Consider the following 27,443-nt stretch of genomic DNA (forward strand, 5'->3'; position numbering starts at 1 on the left):
GGACCCCAAGTTCCACTGACTGTGGAGTCGTAGTAGAAACTAAACCTGGGCATTATGTACACTCATAGCTATAGGGGTGCTTTTGCTTCTTATTTTTTTCAACAGAGATAAGAAATATATGTAGGCATGTATGTATACACACACACATATAAATACATACTCATACAAATACATATATACATGGCTGCATATACATGCATGTAACACATACATATGGATATTTTTTAAGTCATAAGTCCATAATAATACCTTGAACTACAATCTATTCACATAGGATTCTCTTTTCTTCCCCCATCTGTAACTGTTTCCTTATTCCTTCAGTGAGAACACTGGTTCCCAAGAATATCAACACTAATACTCATTTTCTTAATCCTATAATACAAATATATCTACAATTGTTTCAGAATTGCTTTGTACACACTACTAAAAATCAAACCTTCTAAAAAGAGTTCAGTTATTTGTTTGCAATTCTCCCCCCAATCTCTTATATATTGCCTAAAAGAGTATATACAGTCAAATACTGTTTTTGTAAAATGCTTAGATTAGTTCTTTCTTTTTCCCTTAAGTGTGATTATGATGTTTATGTAAAATACAACTAGGCTCATTTGCTTTCAGTTTGGGATTTTGCCCCCTTCCCGTCCTTAATGATTTAATTATACTTTTTGCACACACAGATTAGTAACATAATTCCAAAAGTCAAAACTACATGCATAAAGCTATATTCAGAGGACTTTTCCTCCTTCTTGTATCCTTTCTGTTCCATTCCCTCCAACCCTTGTAAGTAACCAACTTCATTATTTTCTGGTTTATCCTTTCTTTGCTTCTTTTTGTAAAGATAAGCTTTCTATTTTACACAAAAGACAGCATACTATATAAGCTTTTTATTCACCTAATGTTACCTCTAGAAATCACTCCATATCAGTTCACAGAGATCTTACCAATTTTTTTCTTATAGCTGTATATTTGGTACTCCATTACACATGTATGTACCATAGTGGATTTGAATCAATCTCCTATTCTTAGGCATTTAGGTAGTTTCCAATACTATACAGTTACAGACAATACTACAATAGGTAACTTTATGCATATGTATTTTCATACTTTCGGAGGTATGTCTTCAAAGATAAACTCCTACAAATGGGAGTGCTGGGTGAAAGAGTAAGGACATATGTTGTGTTCTTAATATTACCAAACTCCTCTTCATGTGAGTTGGAAAGTACTATATTTTGATTCAAACTTATTTGATAATATACCAATACCTTGGAAATCCTGGTGTATCTCTTCTCGATTTTAGGTGTTAGCTAGATGTAGTCTCATGACGCTGGAACTCTCCCTCTCACTCTGGCCCAACCTGAATATTTTCATATATTTTTAAATTCTGAAAATCTTTGGAGAAAGGAATTACAAGGAAACGTACGTAACTTTAACTACTTACTGAGTGGTGTTGTGTCTGGAAGTGGAAAATTCTCAGTAAAGTTGACATTACACAAGTCTGTGCTACAACAGCAGAAACGGTATGTTCCATTCTGAATTGAGGGTGGAGTGGTAGTTACTACACATTCTTCGTAGTGACACTCCTGGGGATCTCCAATGTGAGACCAACATCCTACAAATTGATGTTAATGTAAACAAGTTAGGTTTATATATGTCATAATGTAAATAAGTTATAACTCTTGCAAACCAATAGGAAACCACATTTTTTTAATAACAGATAATGGCAAAGTATAAACAAGCATTTCATAGAAGGAAAAAGCCACTAATAAAATGTTTCACTTCACAGTTAATCTAAGAATTATTATTAAAACATCAATAAGATTACATTTTTGTCTATATCTATTGAATTCTTCTGGGTTTTAAAATAATTATATATAACAATAACAAGGATTTAGTAACACACAGTGCTGGAGGGAATGTAAATGTATATAACATTTCTAGAAAGTCACATGGCAATTTTTACGAAGAGCCTTTTCATGTTTTATAATCTAAAAATTTTACTTCCAGAAGTCTATTCCAGGAAAATTATGAGATACAATCAAAGAATTATGTTCAAAGATGTTCACTGAAGCATTAGGTATTACAATGAAAACCAGAAAACAATATAATGTCCAACAGCAGAGTAATGTGTAAGTAAACTGAGATACATGTATACAATGAAAAATTGTATAGATTTTGAAAGTGTTTTCAAAGTATATTTAAAGACATAGGAAAATATTCATGATATAATTTAAATGGGAAAAACTGTATATGAAATTATTTATATAGTATTACCATAATTTTGAAAAAAAATAGTACACACACATATAAACATAGAAGTACAAAGAAAACACGCCTGAAGGGAATAAACCAATATAGTTTTTAAAAAAAACTTTTTAAAGTATGGAATTGTAGACATTTGTTTCTCTTATAGTTTTCTTTATTTTCTAAACTTCATAAAATGGCATTATATTATTAAAATTGTAATAAGGTATTATTAAAATAAGCTAAAAACAATTACCCTTTGCAAATGTGGAGCTTGTGTGTGAATACAGACATGAATACACACTTTTAAACTTACTGTTCTCCTGCAGAGGGTTTTACAATCTACTTCCATGCCCTTCTTAGATAAACTTCAATTGTATGAAAGAGTTATTTCAGGTAAAAAAAGTATTACTTGCCTTGTTTTACCAGATTTATGTCCCCTTTTGATTTCTCCCAAAGGCCATAGCAGGTGCTACCTTTTGAGCATAATATTGTTCCGTTTTCATGAGAGATTCGACTCTCACCTATCCCAAGGTCTTGTTGATATGGATCTTTAAATGCACAAAGACGTTCTTGATTCTGAGAAGCTAAAATAAAGGAAAAAAAGACAAATTCACTTTATGATAATCTTTGCAAAACATTATTATATAAAATCTTAGAGCCTTTTTGAAAGGCACTGTAAATTTCCCTACTAAATCCCTAACAAGGCTTGAATAAATGTGCAATTTTGTATTTATTCAATAACTTCTTTCTTTTCATTAATTAATTTGTAACTTCCAAACAAGAAGCAAACTTAAAAACTCATTTCCCAAAAGGAATACCCTCTTACATAAATTATTCTCACCACTCTTTCTCCTATTAAATAATATTGGTGTCTGAATAAAGAAATATCATCACAAAAATGTCCTAGCTCTAAATTATTAAAAATTCAAAACAAATTAACAAACCTAGAGGGCTGAATAATTTTTGGAAATTCTACAGTACTCACTTCTACCATATTTTATACTCAGTTGTAAAATGTTAAACATAACATTAGGCATGTTAAACTAAGGATGAGGAGAGACTACAAGTGGATAGTACATGGTTTCTATCTGGGGAGATAGAAATGTTCCAAAATTAGATTGTGGCAATGTTTGCACAGCTTTGTAAATGTACAAAAAAAAAATTGTTCACTAAAAATGCGTGAATTTCATGCTATGTAAATTATACCTTAATAAACCTGTTTTTAAAAATTAAGGCTATTAGTGCTCAAAAAGAAAATGATTTTCCATCATTAAAAATATCAATATAATAGAAGAAATGCTCAACAATCCCTCATACCGAAGGTCAACCCAATGTATTTTCAATGCCAGTCAGTCTTTCTCCATGTACATAATCTGATTTAACTAATCTCAGTAGAACATTTGCCACATAATTTATCAGCTAACAAACATTTACCAACACTGCTGAGAATACCAAAGAAGTAAATGGTTATCAAAAGCAACAGCTGATCTTTGGTTTCTTAAAGCAGACTTTCCTACTGTGTTTGACTTGCCAGAATAACAATCTAACACACTTTGCCACTATATTCCTCATGGGCTTCTGATTTATTTCTTGATTTTGCTGTGTATCTTATTTAGTATGGCTTAATTCATTAGCACCTTAGCACTGGAAATGATTTATTAAAATAATGTTTCTGAAACTACAAAACTAAGGACAAAACCCTGGAGAAGAAATGAAAGCACCAACAACTGCGTGCCCAAGTCTATTTAGAAACACAGACCTGCCATATTTATTACAACAGAAAGCACCTTCAATGTATTGAGCTAAATAAATAGGGGATTCACAAACAGATAATATAGAGTTCTACCCGTCAAGCATCTTATAGTCTGCTTGGAGAGAGACAGTAATTACTCAAAAAAATAAACGTGACTTCCACATTTCCACAATTTAGAACTTCAGGCAGTCTTCTAGAAGGTATTTACTAATATCATATAAATGGCCAGAAAATGTAGTATAGCCTTTTTTAAAAAAAAGATTTTTTATTTACTTATTTATTTTGGCTGCGTCAGGTCTTAGTTGTGGCACGCAAGATCTTTCATTGCGGTGTGCAGGCTTCTCTCTAGTTGCAGTGCACGGGATCCAGAGCACACAGGCTCCGTAGTTGCAGCCTGCAGGCTTAGTAGCCGCCCAGCATGTGGGATCTTAGTTCCCTGACCAGGGATCAAACCCAAGTCCTCTGCATTGAAAGGCAGATTCTTAACCACTGGACCACCAGGGAAGTCCCTAGCTTTTTATAAAAACTACTTCCAGGGCATTAGCCAGATTATAAGTATATCACATTTTTACCACATGTAGTCACATATTCAAAATCCTTTAATGACAAATATTTATATTATCTTGCACATTTAACAGTATTTCCTTAGATATACCCTAATTTGCAAACTTTACAAAATTATTATAAAGATTAAAATCAAATATATCTCTACATATAAAGTACACACAGCACAAAGATTGATACTTAAAAGACTCAAACTAAAAACAAAACTCTGTAATGTAGATCTAAAAAAGCATGCCTATTTATGAGACATAATTCCTTATCCCCATTTCTTGACTCAGGTTAAGTGCTACTACCACTTGCTGAAATTATGTAACCCACTCTGTTTCCCTTTTTGTCTTGATCGTTAGAAAGATCAGAATGAATTTATGAACTCATTATCTCTACTTTTCCACAACCAAGATATTCTATTTTTTCCCCTCCTCTTCTGTTGTTATCCATTTTGACTAGAATTTTGTATTGAGTACTGAGTTAATGAATAGGGATCTAACCGTACCTGGAGGTAGATGGATCATAAATAAATAAGTGCCTCATTTAATTTAAAAATAAAAATATATCCTTGTGAAAGAATAAATACAAAGTGAAAATTTTTCCTCTGCCTGGATTTCTTTTACAACTGAAAAGTAGCTAAAGGGGGCTATCTTGGTGGCGCAGTGGTTGAGAGTCTGCCTGCTGATGCAGGGGACACGGGTTCGTGCCCCGGTCTGGGAAGATCCCACATGCCGCGGAGCAGCTGAGCCCGTGAGCCATGGCTGCTAAGCCTGCGCGTCCGAAGCCTATGCTCCGCAACGGGAGAGGCCACAAACAGAGGACCACGTACCGGGAAAAAAAAAAAAAAGTAGCTAAAGGAATGAACATGCATAAAATTTTTAGTTCCATTATTAAATAATTTGCTGACTGAAACCTAAAATTCTCCTTATATAAAAAGACAACAAACAAACAAATTCAATCTCCTCTATGTCTCCCTGTTGCTTCATCCCAAGATCAAGGCAATAAAGGTACAACTGTAGGACACTGAATCATACCTTTAATATCCCTCAGTTTTCACTAAATAACTTTTTCTTAAAATTACTTCAGCCTACTTCATAGGAATTATTTTATGACAGTGTCATTAGTATAGGAAAATTATACTTGGCTATTTTGAGAGTAACTCTTTCAAATTATGATTCAGCAAATTTCTATATAAAATAAAGGTGTTTAAGCAAGAATTCTAACTAAACCGTCCTTTGGTCAAAAGAAAGAAAAACTCCATTTCGTAAAACAGTGCTTGCATGTTTTTAAATGCTATTTGTTATAATGTCTCAGCAATATCTCTGTATAAAGTTTTGGATTCTTCATAAATAATGCAGGAAAAGTAGGCATGAAATAAAGACTACTATGAGAAACAGTATAGCCTAGTATTATATTCTCACAAAAAGAGACCTGATCATTTACATGTGGTTTTCTGAATTTGTCAACAGCTAATAAACAAATCTTGATCAATCAAGTATGGTCAATTAGTTCTTTCAAGGGACATCCATAATCAAATACAGTGATTAGATAGGAGTCTTTCAAAAACTGCTCTCCTCATTTTATTTATTTTTAAAAAATTTTTTTCCAGCTTTATTGGGATATAATTGGCATATATTACTGTGTAAGTTTAAGGTGTACAACATGATTTGATACATATATATATTGCAAACTGATTACCACAATAGGGTTAGTTAACAGCTCCAGCACCTCACATAATTACCATTTTGTGTATGTATGTGTATGGTGAAACTATTTAAATCTATTCTCTTAGGGACTTTCAAACATATAATGCAGTATTTGTTTTTTCTTGCCTCTTTCTAACAGAACACAATTTTTTTTTTTTTTTTTTTTTTTTTTGCGGTACGCGGGCCTCTCACTGTTGTGGCCTCTCCCGTTGCGGAGCACAGGCTCTGGACTCATGCACAGGCCATGGCTCACGCGCCCAGCCACTCCGCAGCACGTGGGATATTCCCGGACCAGGGCACGAACCCGTGTCCCCTGCATCGGCAGGCGGACTCTCAACCACTGCGCCACCAGGGAAGCCCCACATTTTTTTTATACAGCAGGTTCTTATTAGTCATCAATTTTATACACATCAGTGTACACATGTCAATCCCAATCTCCCAATTCATCACACCACCACCACCACCCCTCGCGGATTCCCCCCTTCGTATCCATACGTTTGTTCTCTACATCTGTTGTCTCAATTTCTGCCCTGAAAACCAGTTCATCTGTACCATTTTTCTAGGTTCGACATATATGCGTTAATATAAAATATTTGCTTTTCTCTTTCTGACTTCACTCTGTATGACAGTTTTTAGATCCAGCCACGTCTCTACCAATGACCCAATTCTGTTCCATTTTATGGCAGAGTAACATTCCATTGTATATATGTACCACATCTTCTTTATCCATTCGTCTGTCGTTGGGCATTTAGGTTGCTTCCACAACCTGGCTATCGTAAATAGCGCTGCAATGAACATTGGGGTGCATGTGTCTTTTTGAATTGTGGTTTTCTCTGGGTATACACCCAGTAGTGGGATTGCTGGATCATATGGTAATTCTATTTTTAGTTTTTTAAGGAACCTCCATACTGTTCCCCATAGTGCCTGTATCAGTTTACATTCCCACAAACAGTGCAAGAGGGTTCCCTTTACCCCACACCCCCTCCAGCATTTGTTGTTTGTAGATTTTCTGATGAAGCCCATTCTAACTGGTGTAAGGTGATACCTCATTGTACTTTTGATTTGCATTTCTCTAATAATTAGTGCTGTTGAGCAGCTTTTCATGTGCTTCATGGCCATCTGTATGCCTTCGTTAGAGAAATGTCTATTTAGGTCTTCTGCCCATGTTTGGATTGGGTTGTTTGTTTTTTTAATATCGAGCTGCATGAGCTGTTTATATATTTTGGAGATTAATCCTTTGTCCGCTGATTCATTTGCAAATATTTTCTCCCATTCTGAGGGTTGTCTTTTCGTCTTCTTTATGGTTTCCTTTGCTGTGCAAAAGCTTTTAAGTTTCATTAGGTCCCATTTGTTTATCTTTGTTTTTATTTCCATTACTCTAGGAGGTGGATCAAAAAAGATCTTGCTGTGATTTACGTCAAAGAGTGTTCTTCCTTTGTTTTCCTCTAAGAGTTTTATACTGTCAAGTCTTACATTTAGGTCTCCAATCCATTTTGAGTTTGTTTTTGGGTATGGTGTTAGGGAGTGTTCTAATTTCATTCGTTTACATGTAGCTGTTCAGTTTTCCCAGCACCACTTATTGAAGAGACTGCCTTTTTTCCATTGTATATCCTTGTCTCCTTTGTCATAGATTAGTTGACCATAGGTGCGTGGGTTTACCTCTGGGCTTTGTACCTTGTTCCACTGATCTCTGTTTCTGTTTTTGTGCCAGTACCGTATTGTCTTGATTACTGTAGCTTTGTAGTATAGTCTGAAGTCAGGGAGTCTGATTCCTCCAGCTCCATTTTTTTCCCTCAAGACGGCTTTGGCTATTCAGGGTCTTTTGTGTCTCCATACAAATTTTAAGATTTTTTGTTCTAGTTCTGTAAAAAATGCCATTGGTAATTTGATGGGGATTGCACTGAATCTGTAGATTGCTTTGGGTAGTAGTCATTTGCACAATATTGATTCTTCCAATCCAAGAACATGGTATATCCCTCCATCTGTTGATATCATCTTTAATTTCTTTCATCAGTGTCTTATAGTTTTCTGCATATAGGTCTTTTGTCTCCTTAGGTAGGTTTATTTCTAGGTATTTTATTCTTTTGTTACAATGGTAAATGGGAGTGCTGCCTTAATTTCTCTTTCAGATATTTCATCGTTAGTGTATAGGAATGCAAGAGATTTCTGTGCATTAATTTTGTATCCTGCAACTTTATCAAATTCATTGATTAGCTCTAGTAGTTTTCTGGTGGCATCTTTAGGATTCTCTATGTATAATATCATGTCATCTGCAAACAGTGAGTTTTAATTCTTCATTTCCAATTTGGATTCCTTTTATTTCTTTTTCTTCTCTGATTGCCGTGGCTAGGATTTCCAAAACTGTGTTGAATAATAGCAGTGAGAGTGTACATCCTTGTCTTGTTCCTGATCTTAGAGGAAATGCTTTCAGTTTTTCACCATTGAGTATGATGTTTGCTGTGGGTTTGTCCTATATGGCCTTTATTATGTTGAGGTAGGTTCACTCTATGCCCACTTTCTGGAGAGGTTTTATCATAAATGGGTGTTGAATTTTGTTGAAAGCTTTCTCTGCATCTGTTGAGATGATCATATGGTTTTTCTCCTTCTATTTGTTAATATGGTGTGTCACATTGATTGATTTGGGTACACTGAAGCATCCTTGCATTTCTGGAATAAACCCCACTTGATCATGGTATATGATACTTTTAATGTGCTGTTGGATTTTGTTTGCTAGTATTTTGTTGAGGACTTTTGCATCTATATCATCAGTGATATTGGTTTGTAATTTTCTTTTTTTGTAGTAGCTTTGTCTGGTTTTGGTATCAGGGTGATGGTGGCCTCATAGAATGAGTTTGGGAGTGTTCTTTCCTCTGCAATTTTTTGGAAGAGTTTGAGAACCACATGTGTTAGCTCTTCTCTAAATGTTTGATAGAATTCACCTGTGAAGCCATCTGGTCCTGGACCTTTGTTTGTTGGAAGATTTTTAATGACAGTTTCAATTTCAGTGATTGTGATTGGTCTGTTCATATTTTCTATTTCTTCCAGGTTCAGTCTTGGAAGGTTATACCTTTCTAAAAATTTGTCCATTTCTTCCAGGTTTCCATTTTATTGGCGTAGAGTTGTTTGTAGTAGTCTCTTAGGATGCTTTGTATTTTTGCGGTGTCTGTTGTAACTTCTCCTTTTTCATTTCTAATTTTATTGATTTGAGTCCTCTAACTCTTTTTCTTGATGAGTCTGGCTAATTATATACAAATTTTGTTTTTCTTCTCAAAGAACCAGCTTTTAGTTTTATTGATCTTTGCTACTGTTTTCCTTGTTTCTATTTCATTTATTTCTGCTCTGATCTTTATGATTTCTTTCCTTCTGCTAACTTTGGGTTTTATTTGTTCTTCTTTCTCTAGTTCCTTCAGGTGTAAGGTTAGATTGTTTATTTGAGATTTTTCTTATTTCTTGAGGTAGGCTTGTATAGCTATAAACTTCCCTCTTAGAACTGCTTTTGCTGCATCCCATAGGTTTTGGATGGTCGTGTTTTCATTGTCATTTGTCTCTAGGTATTTTTTGATTTCCTCTGTGATTTCTTCAGTGATCTCCTGGTTATTTAGTATCATATTGTTTAGCCTCCATGTGTTTGTGTTTTTTATGTTTTTTTCCCTGTAATTCAGTTTTGATCTCATAGCATTGTGGTCAGAAAAGATGCTTCATATGATTTCAGTTTTCTTAAATTTACTGAGGCTTGATTTGTGACCCAAGATGTGATCTATCCTGGAGAACGTTCTGTGTGCACTTGAGAAGAAAGTGTAATCTGCTGTTTTTGGATGGAATGTCCTATAATTATCAATTAAATCGATCTGGTCTCTTGTGTTATTTAAAGCTTCTGTTTCCTTATTTATTTTCATTTTAGATGATCTGTCCATTGGTGTAAGTGAGGCGTTAAAGTCCCCCACTATTATTGTGTTACTGTCGATTTCCTCTTTTATAGCTGTTAGCATTTGCCTTATGTATTGAGGTGCTCCTATGCTGGGTGCATATACATTTATAATCGTTATATCTTCTTCTTGGATTAATCCCTTAATTATTATGTAGTGTCCTTCCTTGTCTCTTGTAACATTCTTTACTTTAAAGTCTATTTTATCTGATATGAGTATTGCTACTCCAGCTTTCTTTTGATTTCCATTTGCACGGAATATCTTTTTTCATCCCCTCACTTTCAGTCTGAATATGTCCCTAGGTCTGAGGTGGGTCTCTTGTAGACAGCATATGTATGGGTCTTGTTTTTGTATCCATTCAGCAAGCCTGTGTCTTTTGGTTGGAGCATTTAATCCATTCACGTTTAAGGTAATTATCCATAGGTACATTCCTATGACCATTTTCTTAATTGTTTTGCATTTGTTTATGTAGGTCCTTTTCTTCTCTTGTGTTTCCCACTTAGAGAAGTTCCTTTAGCATTTGTTGTAGAGCTGCTTTGGTGGTGCTGCTTTCTCTTAGCTTTTGCTTGTCTGTAAAGCTTTTGATTTCTCCATCAAATCTGAATGAGATCCTTGCCGTGTAGAGTAATCTTGGTTGTAGGTTCTTCCCTTTCAACACTGTAAGCATATCATGCCACTCCCTTCTGGCCTGTAGAGTTTCTGCTGAGAAATCAGCTGCTAACCTTATGGGAGTTCCCTTGTATGTTATTTGTCATTTTCCCCTTGCTGCTTTCAATAATTTTTCTTTGCCTTTAATTTTTACCAGTTTGATTACTATGTGTCTTGGCATGTTTCTCCTTGGGTTTATCCTGTATGGGACTTACTGTGCTTCCTGGACTTGGGTGGCTATTTCCTCTCCCATGTTAGGGAAGTTTTTGACTATAATCTCTTCAAATATTTTCTTGGGTCCTTTCTCTCTCTCTTCTCCTTCTGGGGCCCCTATGATGTGAATGTTGTTGCGGTTAATGTTGTCCCAGAGGTCTCTTAGGCTGTCTTCCTTTCTTTTCATTCTTTTTTCTTTATCCTTTTCTGCAGCAATAAATTCCACCATTCTGTCTTCCAGGTCACTTATCCGTTCTTCTGCCTCCATTATTCTGCTATTGACTCTTTCTAGTGTAGTTTTCATTTCAGTTATTGTGTTGTTCAACTCTGTTTGTTCTTAATTCTTCTAGGTGTTCGTTAAACATTTCTTGCATCTTCTCGATCTTTGCCTCCATTGTTTTTCTGAGGTCCTGGATCATCTTCACTATCATTATTCTGAATTGTTTTTCTGGAAGGTTGCCTATCTCCACTTCATTTAGTTGTTTTTCTGGGGTTTTATCTTGTTCCTTCATGTGGTACATAGCCCTCTGCCTTTTCATCTTGTCTATCTTTCTGTGAATGTGGTTTTTGTTCCACTGGCTGCAGGATTGTAGTTCTCCTTGCTTCTGCTGTGTGTCCTCTCTCTCCTCTTTTTAAACAGGTGATATTTGGTTGTAATAAGCACTAAAGCAATTTTGATTAACATAACTACATTAAACTGCAAATAGTCTCATCGAAACTGCTGACAGAGGTACCTTCATAAAAGAGTTGATCATGCTTAAAATCTGTTAGCTCCCTGAAGTTCCTAGAATTAAATTCAAGCTCTTCAGTTGGCATTTAATGTCCTTCATAAACCGACCCAAAAGAACCATGATCACTTTGGTGGGCCCCAGGAACTTTTGATTTCATGGGCCCTTTCCTCCAATAAAAAATATTAAAAATTATACTTTGGAATTCCCTGGTGGTGCAGTGGTTAAGAATCCACCTACCAATGCAGGGGACATGGGTTCGAGCCCTGGTCCGGGAAGATCCCACATGCCATGGAGCAACTCTGCCCATGTTCCACAACTACTGAGCCTGCGCTCTAGAGCCTGCGTGCCACAACTACTGAAGCCCGTGCGCCTAGAGCCCGTGCTCCATAACAAAAGAAGCCACTGCAGTGAGAAGTCCATGCACTGCAACAAAGAGTAGCCCCCACTCACCACAACTAGAGAAAGCCCAGGTGCAGCAACAAAGACCCAACATGGCCAAAAATAAAATAAATAAAGAAATTTATTTTTTTTAAAAATTATACTTTACTATTGCATTGGGATAAAAACAATATGTTAACCCTAGGTATTAGAACATTTTCTTCAACATGAAAAGTTCCTTTTTTCCTTCTGCTTTTAAAACAAATTAAAACATTTTCTTGGACCTCCAGAAATACTGTGGGCCCTGTACCTAATGGGTAAGTCAGCCCCAGGACTCAAGTTACCTCTTGCCATTCATCCCACTCCTCCATTCCTCAGTTTCCACCACACTAATATGCCAAGATCTTTCCTGACCTTTATATATAATGTACCCAGTATCTAGAATGCCATTTTTCGTGCTCTTCAGTTTGCTCTGCAGTTAAATGATATGTTCTACACTCCCAAATCTCTTAACTCTGTTTTAGCATTGCATGGCGTTATATTTTATCTGTTTACATGCATATCTCCGGCACCAAGTAGGAGGCTGACTTCACTTGTTCCTAGAGGAAAACTAGGTTTATATAACTCATTTTGTATACCACGAATACCCAACAGTGTTACAGGCAGACAGCTTTCATATCTACATATATTGTACTCAATATCATATTCCCATTCAAAGGTTATAAAATCTAGGCAATAATCATCTAGTCCTTTGACCACTCTACTATACACGAAGCTGTGAAAATAGTATCCGTATACATGCAATATTATATTATTTTCATATATATACACACACACACACACACACACACACACACACATACATATCTCCAAGTTACTGAGAATAAACTAATCATTTTCTGTTTACATATGCTTTCTGGATCAGCATTTGCTAATCATGTGCAGCATTTAATTCCCAGGAACATATGTGGCATGTCTGGAATACTCAGCTGTCTTACATTTCCGACTCTGCAATATAACACTATCAAGAATGTAGAGTATAAAGGTATGGCATAGTTTTATCATGTCTGCATCAGTTAACTGTCATTACAGACATAAATCAGCATCATTATGCATACACTGAAAAATACTATCTATTTGTTTTTATGGGGGAGGAAAGAAAGGAAAAAATGGCTATACTAAAAGTATTAACTATTTGCCCTTTTCCCTTTTTTACCAAATACTTTTATACTATTTGAATTTTCATGAAAATATATTCACGTATTACATATTTCAAAAATAAAAGGTTTTTGTACTTGAATTATTTTTACATTTTTTTTAAATTTTGTAATGATTATATATTCACAGGTAGCTGGAAAGAAATATAAGGAGAAGGTGATTTGTGAACTAGGTTCCTGCTTCTCCATTCTTTGGCCACTGAATAAAGCTTGTGCTGTCCCAGTCTCAAAGAGGGAGGGAGGGAGGGAGGGAGGAAGGAAGGAAGGGATATAGGGACAAGTGCAGTACCTCTCTCTCCAATGCAAACATCCCAGACAATCACTGTGCAGTATCAAAGACAAGAAATCTACATTAGCACAATCCATAGAGCTTAATCAGATATTACCAGTTATACATGCACTCAACTGTGTGAGTACGAATTTATGCAATTCAGTCACATACCATCACAATCAAAATATTTAACTGTACTATCACAAGATACCCTCATGTTAACCCTTTATAATTACGATCCCTTTGTCCCCATTCCTAACCAACAGCTACCAGTAATCTGTTCTCCAACTCAATGATTATATTTCACAATTACTATATAAATGGAATCATGTAGTACATATCCTTTAGAGATTGACTTTTTTCACTTAGCAAAAATTCCTTGAGGTTCACCCAATTTGTTGCATGTATCAATAGTTCATTACTTTTTATGGAGTAGTAGTATTCCATGGTATGGATGAAATACACAATCTGTTTAACTTTTCACCTTTTGAAGCTCATTGGGGTAGTTTTCAGTTTTGGGGTGTTAGAAATAAAACTGCTATGAACATTTGTGTATATGTTCAATTTTATTAGGAATTTTATTTATTTAAAGTAAAATAAGAATAATATCCTAGAAAAATAAAGTACGATGTCAGTAAAAAGAAACCTGACACTAAGACCATGTGCTCTACCAACAAAATACATTGTGCCGCATCATATACATCTGTCCATTAAAAGTTTATTGAGGGCTTCCCTGGTGGCGCAGTGGTTGAGAGTCCGCCTGCCAATGCAGGGGACACGGGTTCGTGCCCTGGTCCGGGAAGATCCCACATGCCGCGGAGCGTCTGGGCCCGTGAGCCTTGGCCGCTGAGCCTGTGCGTCCGGAGTCTGTGCTCCGCAACGGGAGAGGCCACAACGGTGAGAGGCCCGCGTACCGCAAAAAAAAAAAAAAAAAAAAAAAAAAGTTTATTGAAAAGTATTTGAATTCTCTTAATTCCTCTAACCAAGTAGTTCTAGTATGGGGAGAAACTGGATTGTGCTATGGGATCATGGTTTAAAGAACCATTCATGTAGTATCCTTTACATATAAAAAAAGTAAAATGTTACAAAATACAAGCTAATTATGGCACTAAATATCTGAGATAAGAGATTCCAGTTTGGGGATGTCTGTTGTTTAAACAAAGACTAGTCCTTTGTAACAAGGTCCAACAGGCAAAGCGGCACTCTTTCCCTTCTGATGCCTGGATACCCAGAGCACTTTACCGTGGAAACCTCTGCTGGCTGGCTTTTCCTAGAAGCATAACAAGAACAAGATTGATCCATCCATCTTTCTTTTCCCTACATTGAAAATAGACACATGGCAAATAAAATTTCACATTATAAATGTGAATTTCAGGGACTTCCCTGATGGTGCAGTGGTTGGGAGTCCGCCTGCCAATGCAGGGGACACGGGTTCGAGCCATGGTCTGGGAGGATCCCACATGCCGCGGAGCAACTAGGCCCGTGTGCCACAGCTGCTGAGCCTGCGCTCTAGAACCCACAAGCCACAACTAGAGAAGGCCCATGTGCAGCAACGAAGACCCAACACAGACAAAAATAAATAATTTTTAAAATGTGAATTTAACATGAAAATACAAATTAAAAATACAATGAATGTGACAAAATTCAACATCCATTTATGATACAAATTCTCAACAAAGTTGATATAGAGGGAACATACCTCAACATAATAAAGTCCATGTATGACAAACCACATCTAACATCATACTCACTGGTGAAAAGCTGAAAACTTTTCCTCTAAGATCAGGAACTAAGACAAGGATGCCTACTTGACACTTTTATTCAACACAGTATTCACAGTCCTAATCACACCAATTAGGCAAGAAAATGAAATAGAAGGTATCGAAAATGTAAAGAAAGAAGTAAAATTGTCACTATTTGAGGATGACATATTATATATAGAAATCCCTAAAGATTCTACCCCCTCCAAAAAAAACTATTATAATAAATGAATTCAGTAAAGTTGCAGAATATGAAATTAATATGTAGACATCTGCAGCACTTTTATACACTGAGAACAAACAATCAAAAAGAAAAATGAAGAAAACAATCCCATTTACAATTGCATCAAAAAGAATAAAATACCTAGGAATAAATTTAACCAAGGAAGTGAAAGACTTGTACTCAGAAAACTGTAGGACACTGAAGAAAGAAATTGAAGATGATGCAAATAAATGGAAAAATATCCATTTATCAGTGCTCATGGATTAGAAGAATTAATATTATCAAAATGACCGTACTACCAAGCAACCTATAGATTCAATGCAATTCCTATCAAAACACCAATGGCATTTTTCACAGAACTAGAACAAATAATTCTAAAATCTCTATAAAAACACAAAATGCCCCAATAGCCAAAGCAATCTTGAGAAAGAACAAAGCTGGAGGTGACACATGCCCTGATTTCACACGATAATACAAAGCTATAATAATCTAAACAGTATGATACTGGCACAAAAACAGACACACTGATCAATGGAACAGAATATTCTGTGAGCCCAGAAATAAACCTACGCTTATATGATCAATTAATCTACAACATAGGAGGCAAGAATATTCAATGGATGAAAAGAGTCACTTCAATAAATGGTGCTGGGAAAACTGGACAATTAGATGCAAAAGAATGAAACTGGACCACTTTCTTACATCATATACAAAAATAAACTCAAAATGGATTATAGACTTAAATATAAGACTAAAACTATAAAACTTCCAGAAGAAATCGTAGGTAGTAACCTCTTTGACATCAATCTTAACAATATTTTTTGGCTATGTCTCCGCAGGCAAGGGAAACAAAAGTAGAAATAATCAAATGAGGTGATATCAAACTAAAAAGTTTTTGCATAGTGAAGGAAACCATCAACAAAATAAAAAGTCAACCTACTTAATGGGACAAGATATTTGCAATCCCTATAAGGAGTTGATGTTCAAAATATATAATGAACTCATACAACTCAATATCAAAAAATAAACCCAAACAACCCAAATAAAAAATGGGCATTAGACCTGAATAGATATTTTTTCAAAGACATACAGATGGCAAACAGGCACATGAAAAGATGCTCAACATCAGTAATCATCAGAAAAATGCAAATCAAAACCACAATGAGATACCACCTCATACCTGTCAGAATGGCTATCCTCAAAAAAGCAACAAATAACAAGTGTTGGTGAAGATGTGGAGAAAAGGGAGGGAACCCTTGTATACTGATGGTGGGAATGTAAATTCGTGCAGCCATTACAGAAAACAGTATGGAGGTTTCTCAAAATTAAAAACAGAACTACCATACAACCCAGCAATTCCATTTCCATTTCTATTTACCTGAAGAAAATGAAAACACTAATTTGAAAAGATATATGTACCTTTATGTTCATTGTGGCATTATTTACAATAGCTAATATATGGAAGCAATCTAAGTACCCATCACTAGATGAACGGATAAATAAGATGTGGGGGGTGTGTGTGTATGTACACACACACACGCACACACACACAATGGAATATTACTCAGACATAAAAAAGAATGAAATTTTGCCATTTGCTATAACATGCATGGATTTAGAGGGTATCACACTAAGTGGAGTAAGTCAGACAGAGAAAGACAAATACCATGTGACTCCACTTTTCACATGTGGAATCTAAAAAGCAAAAGAGATGAACAAACAGAACAAAGCAGAAACGGACTCATGGATAAAGAGAACAAACTGGTGGTTTCCAGAAAGAAGGAGGGTGAGGGGATGGGAAAAATAGGTAAAGGAGATTAAGAGGTGCAAACTTCCAGTTTTAAAATAAATAAGTCATGGAGCTGTAACATACAGTATAGGGATTATACCTAATAATATTGTAATAACTTTGTATGGTGACAGATGGTAACTAGATTTATCGTGGTGATCATTTTACAATGTATAAAAATACTTGAATCACTATGTTGTACACCTGAAACTAATATTATATTGTATGTCAATTATAATTCAATATTTTTTAAAAAATGAAATGAATGAAAAAAATTTTTAACTACAATGAGATATTACTACACACCTATTAGAATGATTACAATTTAAAAACAAAACAAAAAATTCTTGACAACATCAAGTACTGATCAGGATGCTGACACAGGGGAATATAACTGCTGATGAAAATGCAAACTGGTACAACTACTGTGAGAAATAGTTTGGTAGTCTCTTATAAGTTAAATATATACACACCATTTAACTTAGTAATCCCATTCCCTAATACTTACGGGTATTGACCTAAATGTAATGAAAATTTATGTTCACAAAAAAACCTTACAGTCACTATATGCTTATAGTGGCTTTATTTACAGTCGCACAAAACTGTTTATAACCCAAATGTCCCTCAACTGAACAATGGATAAACACGTATTACTCAGCAATAAAAAGGAATGGACTGGACTTCCCTGGCTGCACAGTGGGTAAGAATGTGCTGCCAATGCAGGGGACATGGGTTCGAGCCCTGGTCTGGGAAGATCCCACATGCCGCGGAGCAACTAAGCCTGTGCGCCACAACCACTGAGCCTGTGCTCTAGAGCCCGTGAGCCACAACAACTGAGCCCATGTGCTGCAACTACTGAAGCCCGCATGCCTAGAGCCAGTGCTCCACAACAAGAGAAGCCTGCACACTGCAACAAAGAGTAGCCCCCGCTTGACACACCAAGAGAAAACCCACGTGTAGCAATGAAGACCTAATGCAGCCATAAATAAATAAATTTTTTTAAAAGAAAAGGACTATTGACATAAGAAACATGAATGAATTTCAAATATATTATGCCAAATGAAAAAACCCAGACTCAAAAAGCTATATACTATATGATTCATTATATGACATTCTAAAAGGTAAAACTACAGGAATGGAGAATAGATCACTGGTTGCCAGAGACCTGATTTGGGGCAGTGGGGGTGGGGGCGGGGGGTGTGGTAGGATGGAGTAGTTGATTATAAAGTGGTACCAAAAGAGAATTTCTGAGGGGTAGAAATGTTCTGTACCTTAATTGGGATGGCAGTTACATGACTATGTATTTCTCAAAACTCAAAGAACTGTATACCAAAAAGAGAAAATTTCACTTGTGTAAATTTAAAACTAACCTTAAAAATAATTTGGTAGAGATAATTTTGGAATATGTATTAGTAGATTAGTATATCAATTCCTTCTATATGTATTTGAATTTTAAAAAGGGACATCACCACCTTAGGAAACTACAAAAAGAAAGGTAAATTAAACCCAAACTCTTTTCAATTCTATGAAGGCCAAGAGAGGTGAGGAACCTGCAGAAGAAGAGTCTGAAGTGAGCAGAAGTTGGTTCACTGAGATTTAAGGAAAGAAACCATTGTCATAACACAGAAGTGCAAAGTGAAGCCACAAGTACTGATGTAGGAGCTGCAGCAAGTTATCCAGGAGATCTAGCTAAGATAAATGACGAAGGTGACTACACTAAATAACAGATAGTTTCAGTGTAGAAGAAACAGCCTTGTGTTGAAGGAAGATGCCATCTAGAACTTTCAGGGCTAGAGAGAAGTCAATGCCTGGCTTCAAAGCTTCGAAGGACAGGCTGACTCTCTTGTTAGGGGCTAATGCAGCTGGTGACTTGAACTTGCGGCTGATGCTCACTTACCATTCCAAAAATCCTGGGGCTCTTAAGAATTATGCCAAATCTACTCTGCCTGTGCTCTATAAATGGAACAACAAAGCCTGAATGACAGTACATCTGTTTACAGCATGGCTTACTGAATATCTTAAGCCCACTGTTTGGACCTACTGCTCAGAAAAAAGATTCCTTTCAAAATATTACTATTCAATGACAGTGCACCTGGTCACCCAAGAGCTCTTATGGGGATGTACAAAAAGATTAATGCTGTTTTCATGCCTGCCATTCTGCAGCCCAAAGATCAAAGCGTCATTTCGACTTTCAAGTCTTATTTAAGAAATACAGTTTGTAATGCTATAGCTGGCATAGACAGTGATTCCTCTGATGGATATGGGCAAAGTCAGTTGAAAACCTTCTGGAAACCATTCTGGATGCCATTAAGAACATTTGTGATTCATGGAAAGAGGTCAAAATGTCAACATTAACAGGAGTTTGGAAAAAAGGGTTCAGAATATTACATAAACTTAGTGGATAAACCAGCAGCAGGGTTTCAAGGGATTGGCTCCACTTTTGAAAGAAGTTCTATTGTGGGTAAAACGCTTCCCTGGTGGCGCAGTGGTTGAGGGTCCGCCTGCCGATGCAGGGGACGCGGGTTCGTACCCCGGTCTGGGAGGATCCCGCGTGCCGCGGAGCGGCTGGGTCCGTGAGGCATGGCCGCTGGGCCTAAGCGTCCGGAGCCTCTGCTCCGCGGCAGGAGAAGCCGCCGCAGTGAGAGGCCCACGTACCGCAAAAAAAAAAAACAAAAAAACAAAGAGCACAACATGCACCTGGGAAGTTGTTTATGAAAGGAAGAGTCACTTGATGCAGCAAACTTCATTACTGCGTTTTTTTCTTTTTTAATTTATTTTTGGCTGCACTGGCAGGCCTTTTTTGCTGCGCGCGGGCTTTCTCTAGTTGCGGCGAGCAGGGCCTATTCTTCATTATGGTGCGCAGGCTTCTCGTTGTGGTGGCTTCTCTTGTTGCGGAGCACGAGCTCTAGGCGCGTGGGCTTCAGTAGTTGTGGCTCACAGTCTCTGGAGCACAGGCTCAGTAGTTGTGGCGCGTGGGCTTAGTTGTTCCGTGGCATGTGGGATATTCCCGGACCAGGGCTCGAAACCCTGTCCCCTGCATTGGCAGGCGAATTCTTAACCACTGAACCACCAGGGAAATCCCCATTACTGTCTTTCTTTAAAAATTACCCAGCCACCTACTTCAGTAATCACTACCCTGATCAGTCAGCAGTCACCAACAGGGAGGAAAGACCCTACAACAGCAAAAAGACTGACTCACTAGAAGCTCAGATGATGGGTACCATTTTGAGCAATAAGGTATTTTTAAATTAAGGTATGTACATTGTTTTTTTAGACATAACTTTTATATGCACTGGGAAACCAAAAAATTCACATAAGTCACTTTTTTGGTGGTATTTGCTTCATTGTGGTGGTCTAGAACCAAACTCACAATGTCTCCAAAGTTCGCCTGTATATAACGTTAAATAACCGAAGGTAATACTCTAGGTTGTTTATGGATGCATACATTACGTATAAAAACTATAGGTACATGGATTCATTGCAACCCAGGAAAGCATTAGTTTTGGAAAGTTGGAAAGGGAATGAAATTAGAGAGTGGAGTTTCAACTAATCTGATCCATGCACACATACATTTTTAAAACAAATATAGTGGAATAATGACAAAATGTAACACTTATTAAATCTTGGTCTTTGGTATTTGTCTCTGAGTGTTAGTGTGTTTGAAATATTTCACAACAAAATTTAGTTTTTAATTTTAAATGCTGGGCTTTTGGGCAATGACAGCTTAAACACTCTAGACATGATTCACAGAACTAGAGCACTAAGAAGAACTTCACTGTTAATAGTTCAATCTCTTCATTTTATAAATGAAGAAACTGTGGTAAGCTACAACAATGCATAAAAATAGAATACCTTGGGCTTCCCTCGTGGCACAGTGGTTGAGGGTCCGCCTGCCAATGCAGGGGACACGGGTTCGTGCCCTGGTCTGGGAGGATCCCACATGCCACGGAGCGAATGGGCCCGTGAGCCATGGCCGCTGAACCTGCGCGTCCGGAGCCTGTGCTCCTCAACGGGAGAGGCCACAGCAGTGAGAGGCCCGCGTACCGCTTAAAAAAAAAAAAAAAAAAAAAAAAAAAAAAAAATAGAACACCTTGACAGAGTTTTGAACATAGAATGGCTAATACTAAAAAATCACAAGGCCTATCTATAGTTGAACATCTGGGGAAAAAATTTTTATTGGGGGGATATATCCCAGGTATGCAAGGCTGGTTTAAAATTCAAAAACTGACTGGTATACTCTATCACATCAACAGACGAAAGAAGAAAACTCACATGACCATATCAACAGATGAAGGAAAAGTGTTTAACAAAATCAACACCCAGGGGCTTCCCTGGTGGCACAGTGGTTAAGGATCCACCTACTAATTCAGGGGACATGAGTTCAAGCCCTGGTCCGGGAAGATCCCACATGCCGCAGAGCAACTAAACCTGTGCACCACAACAACGAAGCCTGTGCACAGCAATGAAGACCCAACACAGCCAAAAATAAAAAAATTTAAAAAAAAAAATCAACACCCATTCATAATAAAAATACAGGGGAACTTCTTCATCTTGATTTTGACAGTGGAGGAGTCTGAGTAGGTGGGTATATGGGAACTCTATACTTACCAGGCAATTTTGCTGCAAACCTGAAAGCACTCTAAAAACTAGTCTCATTTCTTTTTCATTTATTCCTGATCTGATCTTTATGATTTCTTTCCTTCTGCTAACTTGGGGTTTTTTTTGTTCTTCCTTCTCTAATTGCTTTAGGTGCAAGATTAGGTTGTTTATTTGAGACGTTTCCTTTTCTTAAGGTAAGACTGTATTGCTATAAACTTCCCTCTTAGAACTGCTTTTGCGGCATCCCACAGCTTTTGGGTCGTCGTGTCTCCATTGTCATTTGTTTCTAGGTATTTTTTGATTTCCTCTTTGATTTCTTCAGTGATCACTTCGTTATTAAGTAGTGTATTGTTTAGCCTCCATGTGTTTGTATTTTTTACAGATCTTTTCCTGTACTTGATATCTAGTCTCATAGCGTTGTGGCTGGAAAAGATACTTGATACGATTTCAGTTTTACCAAGGCTTCATTTGTAACCCAAGATATGATCTATCCTGGAGAATGTTCCATAAGCACTTGAGAAAAATGTGTATTCTGTTGTTTTTGGATGGAATGTCCTATAAATATCCATTAAGTCAACAGCAAAGATCAATAAAACTAAAAGCTGGTTCTTTGAGAAGACAAATAAAATTGATAAACCATAAGCCAGACTCATAAAGAAAAAAAGGGAGAAGACTCAAATCGATAGAATTAGAAATGAAAAAGGAGAAGTAACAACTGACACTGCAGAAATACAAAGAATCATGAGAGATTACTACAAGCAACTATATGCCAATAAAATGGACAACCTGGAAGAAATGGACAAATTCTTAGAAACGCACAATGTGCCGAGCTGAACCAGGAGGAAAAAAAATATGAACAGACCAATCACAAGCACTGAAATTGAAACTGTGATTAAAAATCTTCCAACAAACAAAAGCCCAGGACCAGATGGCTTCACAGGCGAATTCTATCAAACATTTAGAGAAGAGCTAACACCTATCCTTCTCAACCTCTTCCAAAATATAGCAGAGGGAGGAACACTCCCAAACTCATTCGATGAAGTCACCATCACCCTGATACCAAAACCAGACAAAGATGTTACAAAGAAAGAAAACTACAGGCCAATACGACTGGTAAACATAGATGCAAAAATCCTCAACAAAATACTAGCAAACAGAATCCAACAGCACATTAAAAGGATCATACACCATGATCAAGTGGGGTTTATTCCAGGAATGCAAGGATTCTTCAATATATGCAAATCAATCAACGTGATACACCATATTAACAAACTGAAGGAGAAAAACCATATGATCATCTCAATAGATGCAGAGAAAGCTTTCGACAAAATTCAACACCCATTTATAATAAAAACCCTGCAGAAAGTAGGCATACAGGGAACTTTCCTCAACATAATTAAGGCCATGTATGACAAACCCACAGCCAACATCGTCCTCAATGGTGAAAAACTGAAAACATTCCCACTAAGATCAGGAAGAAGACAAGGTTGCCCACTCACACCACTCTTATTCAACATAGTTTTGGAAGTTTTAGCCACAGTAATCAGAGAAGAAAAGGAAATAAAAGGAATCCAAATTGGAAAAGAAGAAGTAAAGCTGTCACTGTTTGCAGATGACATGATACTATACATAGAGAATCCTAAAGATGCTACCAGAAAACTACTAGAGCTAATCAATGAATTTGGTAAAGTAGCAGGATGCAAAATTAATGCACAGAAATCTCTGGCATTCTTACATACTAATGATGAAAAATCTGAAAGTGAAAACAAGAAAACACTCCCATTTACCATTGCAACAAAAAGAATACAATATCTAGGAATAAACCTACCTAAGGAGACAAAAGACCTGCATGCAGAAAATTATAAGACACTGATGAAAGAAATTAAAGATGATACAAATAGATGGAGAGATATACCATGTTCTTGGATTGGAAGAAACAACATTGTGAAAATGACTCTACTACCCAAAGCAATCTACAGATTCAATGCAATCCCTATCAAATTACCACTGGCATTTTTCACAGAACTAGAACAAAAAAATTCACAATTTGTATGGAAACACAAAAGACCCCAAATAACCAAAGCAATCTTGAGAAAGAAAAATGGAGCTGGAGGACAAGACAGTATGGTACTGGCACAAAAACAGAAAGATAGATCAATGGAACAGGATAGAAAGCCCAGAGATAAACCCACTCACATATGGTCACCTTATCTTTGATAAAGGAGGCAAGAATATACAGTGGAGAAAAGATAGCCTCTTCAATAAGTGGTGCTGGGAAAACTGGACAGGTACATGTTAAAGTATGAGATTAGATCACTCCATAACACCATACACAAAAATAAGCCCAAACTGGATTAAAGACCTAAATGTAAGCCCAGAAACTATCAAACTCTTAGAGGAAAACATAGGCAGAACACTCTATGACATAAATCACAGCAAGATCCTTTTTGACCCATCTCCTAGAGAAGTGGAAATAAAATCAAAAATAAACAAATGGGACCTAATGAAACTTCAAAGCTTTTGCACAACAAAGGAAACCATAAACAAGACCAAAAGACAACCCTTAGAATGGGAAAAAATATTTGCAAATGAAGCAACTGACAAAGGATTAATCTCCAAAATTTACAAGCAGCTCATGAAGCTCAATAACAGAAAAACAAACAACCCAATCCAAAAATGGGCAGAAGATCTAAATAGACACTTCTCCAAAGAAGATATACAGACTGCCAACAAACACATGAAAGAATGCTCAACATCATTAATCATTAGAGAAATGCAAATCAAAACTACAATGAGATATCATTTCACACCAGTCAGAATGGCCATCATCAAAAAATCTAGAAAGAATAAATGCTGGAGAGGGTGTGGAGAAAAGGGAACCCTCTTGCACTGTTGGTGTGAATGTAAATTGATGTGGCCACTATGGAGAACAGTATGGAGGTTCCTTAAAAAACTACAAATATAACTACCATACCACCCAGCAATTCCACTACTGGGCATATACCCTGAGCAAACCATAATTCAAAAAGAGTCATGTACCAATATGTTTATTGCAGCTCTATTTACAATAAGCCAGGACATGGAAGCAACCTAAGTGTTCTTCAGCAGATAAATGGATAAAGAAGATGTGGCACATATATACAATGGAATATTACTCAGCCATAAAAAGAAACGAAATTGAGTTATTTGTAGTGAGGTGGATGGACCTAGAGTCTGTCATACAGAGTGAAGTAAGTCAGAAAGAGAAAAACAAATACCGTATGCTAACACATATATATGGAATCTAAGAAAAGGAAAAAAAAAATAAAAAGGTCATGAAGAACCTAGGGGTTAAGATGGGAATAAAGACACAGACCTACTAGAGAATGGACTTGAGGATATGGGGAGGGGAAGGGTAAGCTGTGACAAAGTGAGAGAGTGGCATGGACATATATACACTACCAAATATAAAATAGATAGCTAGTGAGAAGCAGCCTCATAGCACAGGGAGATCAGCTCGGTGCTTTGTGACCACCTAGAGGGGTGGGATAGGGAGGATGGGAGGGAGGGAGATGCAAGAGGGAAGAGATAGGGGAACATATGTATATGTATAACTGATTCACTTTGTTATAAAGCAGAAAATGGTCAAGCAATTATACTCCAATAAAGATGTTAAAAATAAATAAAATAAAATAAGAAAGTCTCTTCCCTGGTCTGGGAAGATCCCACATGCTGTGGAGCAACTAAGCCAGTGTGCCACAACTACTGAACCTGCGCTCTAGAGCCTGTGTGACGCAACTACTGAGCCCGCATGCTGCAACTACTGAAGCTTGCGTGCCTAGAGCCTGTGCGCAGCAACAAGAGAAGCCACCGCAATGAGAAGCCTGCGCACCGCAACGAAGAGTAGCCCCCGCTCACCAAAACTAGAGTAAGTCTGCGTGCAGCAACGAAGACCCAACGCAGCCAAATAAATAAATATTAATTAATTAATTAATTTTTAAAAAGTATGGGACGGGGGAATGGAGAGGCATGATGAAAAATTGGGTAAAAGATAGAATTACTGTAATAGCTACATTTTTTAAAAGATTTAGATAGCCACTAAATGCATTTTGATTGGTAGGTGTTGGTTAACACTCCGAGTACAAATCAATACATGAACAGCAGTTCCTAAATTGGGCAGGATGGCCTGTGGTGGGAGGGTAGTGACTTGGAGACGTGTGAAAGAGGTATTTTTTTGTTTGTTTTGTTTCGGGTGTCAAAATGGCTGAGGGGTTTTCACTGGCTTTAATGCCAGTGGCCAGGGGTACTAAATATTCTGCAATATGCAAAGCAGCTCCACAGGTAAAAAAGTCATCCCTTCCAAAATGCAACCCCACCGTCATAATAGGGAGGTTCAAAGGAAATTTATGGTATGATTCCTGACATTTAGGAAGATAAGAAAATATAATACACATAATTAATCCAAATTATGTGAATATGTTTGCCAAATAACAGAGAGTATGTAAAAGGAATCTGACTTCTTCTTTTCTTTACCATTAAGTAGTCAACTGCAGTCAATTCTTATTCTCAGTCAAATGAATGGTTGCTTCTGATTTAAAACTCTCATATTTTCTTGCTTCCCCTGAATCCTGGAATCATCATTTTTATGTCAAAACTGTAACACAGCTCATAGTGAACATTAGATTTTCAGAGGTGAAGCTTGATTTTAGTTCCTTTTCACCACACTAGGAAGTTGGTGGACTAATTATAAATGCTTCTTCTTTCTTTTTAATTCAAAGTATTGTTCTCTTTTTAATTATACATTTATTGATACTCAGATAAGCCTTTCAATATAAAAAATTGTCTTTTTGGGGCTTCCCTGGTGGTGCAGTGGTTGGGGGTTCGCCTGCCGATGCAGGGGACACGGTTTCGTGCCCCAGTCCGGGAAAATCACACATGCCGCGAAGCGGCTGGGCCCGTGAGCCATGGCCGCTGAGCCTGCACTTCCGGAGCCTGTGCTCCGCAACGGGAGAGGCCACAACAGTGAGAGGCCTGCGTACCACAAAAAAAAAAAAAAAATTGTCTTTTTTCAGGTCAGAAAAATAATACTAATTATGTTTTGATAATTGTTTTAATTTCTTTTCCTTGTTTTGAAAATGACAGCTATATTATGAATCCATGGTGTCCAAAATCAGTACATTCTATTTCAGCATTTCCATCTTTTGCTCTGCTTCTATGAGAGCTTCTCATGGTATCCTTCCAGGCCTCTTACTCAGTTTTGTGGTACCACATCTATTCTTTACTTCCTTTAATACTGATTTAATTTTTCCTATTAAATTGTTTTATTATAAAAATTTCAAATCACAGAAAAGTATAACATAAACCATAGTACTCACCATCCAGATTTAACAAATGTTAATACTTTCCCATATTAGCTTTGATCTATTTTAAATGATATATCTACTCTTGGAAACTTAT

The 27,443-nt window shown here is 36.8% G+C and overlaps 1 protein-coding gene across 1 annotated transcript in view; it reads right to left on the minus strand.

The window, feature by feature from the left end:
- Positions 1–27,443, minus strand: part of BMPR2 (bone morphogenetic protein receptor type 2) — a 201,376-nt gene that overhangs the window by 100,325 nt on the left and 73,608 nt on the right. Inside the window, exons 2-3 of the mRNA XM_027123800.1 lie at positions 2,655–2,825; positions 1,436–1,606 (exon numbers count right to left, since the gene is read on the minus strand). Coding sequence (XP_026979601.1) covers positions 1,436–1,606; positions 2,655–2,825 — 342 coding nt within the window. The remainder of the gene's footprint in view (positions 1–1,435; positions 1,607–2,654; positions 2,826–27,443) is intronic.

The sequence above is a fragment of the Aethalodelphis obliquidens genome, unplaced genomic scaffold (genome assembly GCF_003676395.1).
Source record: "Aethalodelphis obliquidens isolate GAN/ISIS:26980383/991018 unplaced genomic scaffold, ASM367639v1 scaffold2, whole genome shotgun sequence".
NCBI lineage: Eukaryota > Metazoa > Chordata > Mammalia > Artiodactyla > Delphinidae > Aethalodelphis > Aethalodelphis obliquidens.